The sequence below is a fragment of the Alexandromys fortis genome, unplaced genomic scaffold, assembly GCF_014885135.2.
Source record: "Alexandromys fortis isolate MF-2015 unplaced genomic scaffold, M_Fortis_MF-2015_v1.1 scaffold_44, whole genome shotgun sequence".
Taxonomy (NCBI): domain Eukaryota; kingdom Metazoa; phylum Chordata; class Mammalia; order Rodentia; family Cricetidae; genus Alexandromys; species Alexandromys fortis.
Genome location: NW_026067921.1, coordinates 766,646 through 771,991, shown reverse-complemented (window position 1 = coordinate 771,991; position 5,346 = coordinate 766,646). Strand labels below are relative to the sequence as shown.

The 5,346-nt window shown below is 45.2% G+C and overlaps 1 protein-coding gene across 1 annotated transcript in view; it reads left to right on the top strand.

Annotated features, from left to right (window-relative positions):
- Positions 1 to 5,346, top strand: part of Lars2 (leucyl-tRNA synthetase 2, mitochondrial) — an 89,656-nt gene that overhangs the window by 63,610 nt on the left and 20,700 nt on the right. Inside the window, 2 exon segments of the mRNA XM_050141621.1 lie at positions 792 to 1,083; positions 3,355 to 3,492. Of these exon segments, the coding sequence (XP_049997578.1) occupies positions 792 to 1,083; positions 3,355 to 3,492 (430 nt within the window).

The window sequence follows — 5,346 nt, the reverse complement described above, 5'->3', positions numbered from 1 at the left end:
ATTTTTTTTTTTTTTTTTTTTTTTTTTTTTTTTTTTTTTTTTTTTGTCTTTCCCTTTGTGGAGGAGTGTTCACATTTAGTACCACACTGCAGCCTTGTGTGGTAATATGGCTTCTTGACAGGACCACAGAATTTCTGGAGGGCAGAGCCCAGGCCTCAGAATTGACCTTACTCTCTGAGTGAATTGGGTGAGCATCCAGAAGTATGAGCAACCAGGCCAGTGCAATCAAGCAGACAGCACAGAGATACAGACAGAGCAGCTGAGGATTCTCTATATATTTCCTGTTGAGTTCTAAGACCTTGGGCCTGTTTCTTGGGAACCTCATTCCTTTCCTGCACAGTAGAGTTTGGGGTATTCTGTCTCACGAGTCCCTGGTGTTCTGGCAGCCTGATGAGATAGTATCTGTGTGACACCTTTGGCCTAGTTCTACTGCACCCAGACCAACCTGGTGACATTGTGCCATTGAGGGCTTGGTATTGGTGGTAACACCCAGTTGGCTTCAAGCATGGTGAGTGCTAGCCACATGTGACTCTTTCTGGTTGGGGGCCTCTGTTTTCCTTAGCATTTCTGCAGGTTGGGCAAAGAGGAGAAGGTGCCTCTATCTTCCAGTTATTTCCCAAACTAGTGTCTGTGGTCAAATATAAGATGCAATCCAAATAAATTCCTGGCTTCACTTTAGAGAATCACTGTGGAGATGGGCACCCCTCTCTGTAGGCACACAGGACTTGTCTGACAACTCCGACCAGAGGGACCCTTTCTTTTCATTTTTAATTGAAAATTTAAAGTACTCACACTCTTAATGAATAAAAGGTTTCTCTGTTCCTCTTGGGGGACTCCATCTCCCTCTCCCAGTTCTCCAAGCTCACCTCACTCAACCTTATGCTGCTCGAAATGAAATATTCGGAGGCCCACACCCCAGAAGTACAGCTGGTGGGAAATGGCACTGAATTCTAGAAAAAACAGTTGATAAATTTCCTTTCTCAGGTGTAAGGGATCAGCCAGGAGAGAGACGGACACCATGGACACCTTTGTGGACTCTGCGTGGTACTACTTCAGATACACTGACCCCCACAACACTCACAGGTAATGTCCCTGCTGTGTGACAGGTAACACTGCATCCTCCATGAAGCAAAACCATGATGGAATTAGATATGCAAGCGAGGTGCTAGGAACATGCCTGGGAGGATAGAGAGAGAGGGCTGAGCTGGCAGAGGAAACACCCACATCGTGTGTATGTGTATCTGGTACTCAGAGACAGTAGAAGGAGGAGAATTCAGAGGAGCCCTGGACCACGGCAAAGCTCCAGAGGCCTCAGGAAGACTGTGGAAAGAATGCCAAGTGCACATATCCATTCAGAACACAAGGTGGGCAGATGTACCTTTGTACTGATGCTGGATATCGGGCTGGACCAGAGTAGTTCCATGGACACAGTGGTAGGTATCATCGGTCAGCAGTGCACCTCATGCCAGACTCTTAGCTTGGGGAAGCTCAGGGACAGAGCCTTTGCCTAGCTTGGAAAAGCCTGGGATTCCATCCCTGACACCAGAGGAGAAGGCTTTTTTTCAACTGAGTATGTTAAATTATTATTATTTTGGATTGTTCAACCTAGTAAATCCCAACTATAAAACAAATTGAAAAGATAGCTAGAGGAAAATGTGAAATCACCGCACTTAGGAACTGTAGGGATGCCTGGTTTTGGACTCAGGGAGACACTAGAAATCATTAACAAATATAAACATTTTTAAATAAAGTAAAAGTGGAAACCAAAGTGTTGGCATATGTGTATAATCCCAGAATTCAGGAGGCAGAAACAAGAAAATCAAGAGTTCAGGGACCAGCCTGGGCTTCCCAAGACCCGATGTAAAAAAAAAAAAAAAAAAAAAAAAAAAAAGAGTAGAATGTAGAATTAAACGTGACTAGGTTGGCCAGATGTGGTGATGTCTATAGGCCAAAGTTTCTGTCCTGCCAGCAGCTCCCAAATAACCACACTGAGGCTTACATTAATTACAGATGCTCAGCCAAAGCTCAGGCTTGCTACCAGCTCACTCTTACATTTATAGTAACCCATATTTCTTATCTGTGCTTTACCATGTGTCTTGCACCTTTTCTAGTACGGCATGCCCGTCTTGCTTCTCTTTGCATCTGCTGGATATTCCCCTCGTCCCTCCCTTCTTCCTCCCAGCATTTTCAGGTTGACTTTCCCACCTAACCTTAGTGTGTTCAGCTATTGACCAGTCAGCTTCTTTCTTATTTTTGATTTTGTGAATGCTGTCACAGTAGTGACTACAAAAGAGACCTATACTAACTGCCACTAGAAGTTAATGTTTCCCGCCTCAGAGCTAGCCAGCCAAGGACATGCTAGGGGGAAAGTTCTTCGCAGCAATGGGGAGAAAACTCTGAGATTTTGAAACCAGCGAGCACAGATCTGAAGCCAAAGTTCCCTCAGTTGGCTTCAAACAACAGAGAGGTCTGTTCCCAGCCACGGTGACTCTTTCCCGAGGCAGCAGCCAGCCAATAGAGGACCTGGAGAGTCCTTTCCTCTGTGTACCTTAGGAGCAGGAGGAAATTTGACCTTTGGTAAAACCATGTTGGTCAAGACGTAGTAGATGAGGGTGTTACTGGGATATTTTATGACGGGACCTTTATAAATTTTATTCCTTTAGTAAGCCATATTTAAACTCTTGTTGGCTATTTCAAAGCACTTTCAAAACTCAGACTGAATTTCTGTTTTAAAATGAACATTTACTACCATGCTAGTTTTGTTGCAAGTGCTGCTATTGCCCTCTGTTGGTGAGAACTAAACATTTTTATTGTCTAATCATAATAAAAATTAAAGATCACCATTCAGATAAACATCCTGTGGAGATGCCTTGTTGCTGGTATTGTTTTCTTTTGTTCTTGTTCTATACAAAAATTACTGGTTTCTTTTGTTTGTTGTTTTGGTTTGGTTTTTGGTTGTTTGAGACAGGGTTTCTCTGTGTAGCCCTAGTTGTCCAGAAACTCACACTCTGTAGGCCAGACTGGCCTTGAATTGAGAGATCCACCTGCCTCTGCCTCTGAGTACTGGGATTAAAGGCGTGCACCACCACCAGCAGCTCAAAATTACATTTTTATTACATTTATTTATTGTGTTGTGAATATGCATGTGCCACAAACCATGCGTGGAGGTCAGCGAACGACTCGTGGATCCAGTCAACAATGGTTCTTTTCTCACTTTTGTATGTGTTTTTCTCTTGTTAGAAGAGAGTCACTTTTTTCTGACAGTAATTCTTTTCAAGGCATATGCATATTACAATAGGTCTAATTTATGCGGCTGTGGCACAGAAGGTTGTAAAACGCCCGTTTATCTTCCAGTCCTTTCAGCTCAGCCCTGGCAGACTTCTGGATGCCTGTGGACTTGTACGTCGGAGGGAAAGAGCACGCTGTCATGCACTTGTTCTATGCAAGATTCTTCAGTCATTTCTGCCATGACCAGCAGATGGTAAAGCACAGGTGAGAGTTTGCTCTGTTTTTAACTTTCTTTTTACTTATTCTCTGTGTCTTTCACACCATGCATCTCGACCCCATTCATTTCCCGTCCCTGCGTATCCACCCTCTGCCCTTGCAACGCCCCCCCCAATAAAATTTAAGGGAAAAAAGAAAAGGGTGGAAAAACCTCACCACAGAAGCTGTAGTGTGACATAGTGAGTCACACAGTAAACCCTTTTTTCCATATAATATATCTTTACTTGTAGTGTTCTTTTCAAAGAGTCATGGGTCTGGTTAAGACCTCTGGTTTCTGCCACTCTATAAATGCTGGGCCCTCACTGAAGCTTCTCTTGATTATCCTGCTGTTGCCCTGTGTTGTGGAGATCCAGCATCTTTGGGTCTGCAGGATCACAAATGGGGTGGAAATTGGGGTGGGCCAACCCATAACTCTGGCTCTGGACCTGGGTACCTGCAGGGTTGGTCAGCCTGCCAGCTCTCCATTGTCCTTACCACCAGGGTGAGCTCTCCTGCGTTGCCCTGGCAAGTTCGCCCCTTGTAGCAGTGAGCAAGGGATGGGACCAGTTCTCCTGCTTTCATACCCTTAGGGTCAGCTCTGCCCTACTACACCAGCAGGATCGTAGGGGCCACTCTCCCTAGTGCCGCAGTAGATGAGGGTCAGGGCCAGCTCTCCCGCTCTTATGACATCAGGGCCAGCATTTCCCTCCCACCCATGCTGCCACATAACAGGTGAGTAATGGGGACAGCTCTTCCGTGCTCACAACATCAGGGCTGGCTCACCCATGCCTTTGCCAGTGGCATTGACTCTATTGCACTGCCCACGCAAGGTGCAAGGCCTGCGCAGGTGAACATTTGTAGCACTTTGATAAAGAATTCTGTTCACAAGCAGCAACTAGAAGCAAGTAACTGTTCTGAGTCAAAGTAAATTTGTGAATAAAAACATTCTGCTTCTCAGATATACTTTAGAAGCCATCGTAGGCCTTTACAATGCAAGGTCCATTCACACAAAACTCTTATTAATCATTTGTGTTAGGTTTCAGACCTGGGACAGATGGCTGAGGAACATATCAAAGCAGGCCTTGCTGCCTGGTTCTTCCTGCAGTCCATCAGCCCCTACCTGTTACAGAGCCCTCTTAGCAGGCATTGCCCCCACACAACTCTCCAGCCCGGGGACTGGGTTGCTTTTCCCTGTACAATCTGACCATTTTGGTTACCCACTCTCTTTTTGTATCTTTGGGCCTCCTGGCTCCTGCACCTGGTTCCCTTTCTCCCTTCCCCTTTCTCAGATGGCACAGCTCAGTCTGGTCATGTTTACTCTGGACTCTCCTGGATGTCTCTGCTCCTGGCTGTGCCCTTCCATGCGTCTGTAATAAACTTTCTCCTCCCCCTTTCCAGGAGCAGTCACGTCCCTTTCCTTTCTTATTTGTTCCTTTCATTCAGTTTGGTGTGGAATGGTCTGGGCTTGCATGAGATCCAGATTTCAGTGCATCTGATGTTTACTTGTGAAGTAAAGAGGACTCCTGTGCTGCTCTATGGTTTTGTAGTGTCTCACACATTTGTCCCTGTGCAAATTGTGCTTCTAAGCTCGGCTGAATCCTTCCCTGATGTGTCACCCTGATACTTGTGTATCAGAGCAGAAGGTAGCATTCTATTTTTTTTTAATATTTATTTATTTATTTATTTATTTATTTATTTATTATGTATACAATATTCTGTCTGTGTATATGTCTGCAGGCCAGAAGAGGGCGCCAGACCTCATTACAGATGGTTGTGAGCCACCATGTGGTTGCTGGGAATTGAACTCAGGACCTTTGGAAGAGCAGGCAATGCTCTTAACCACTGAGCCATCTCTCCAGCCCA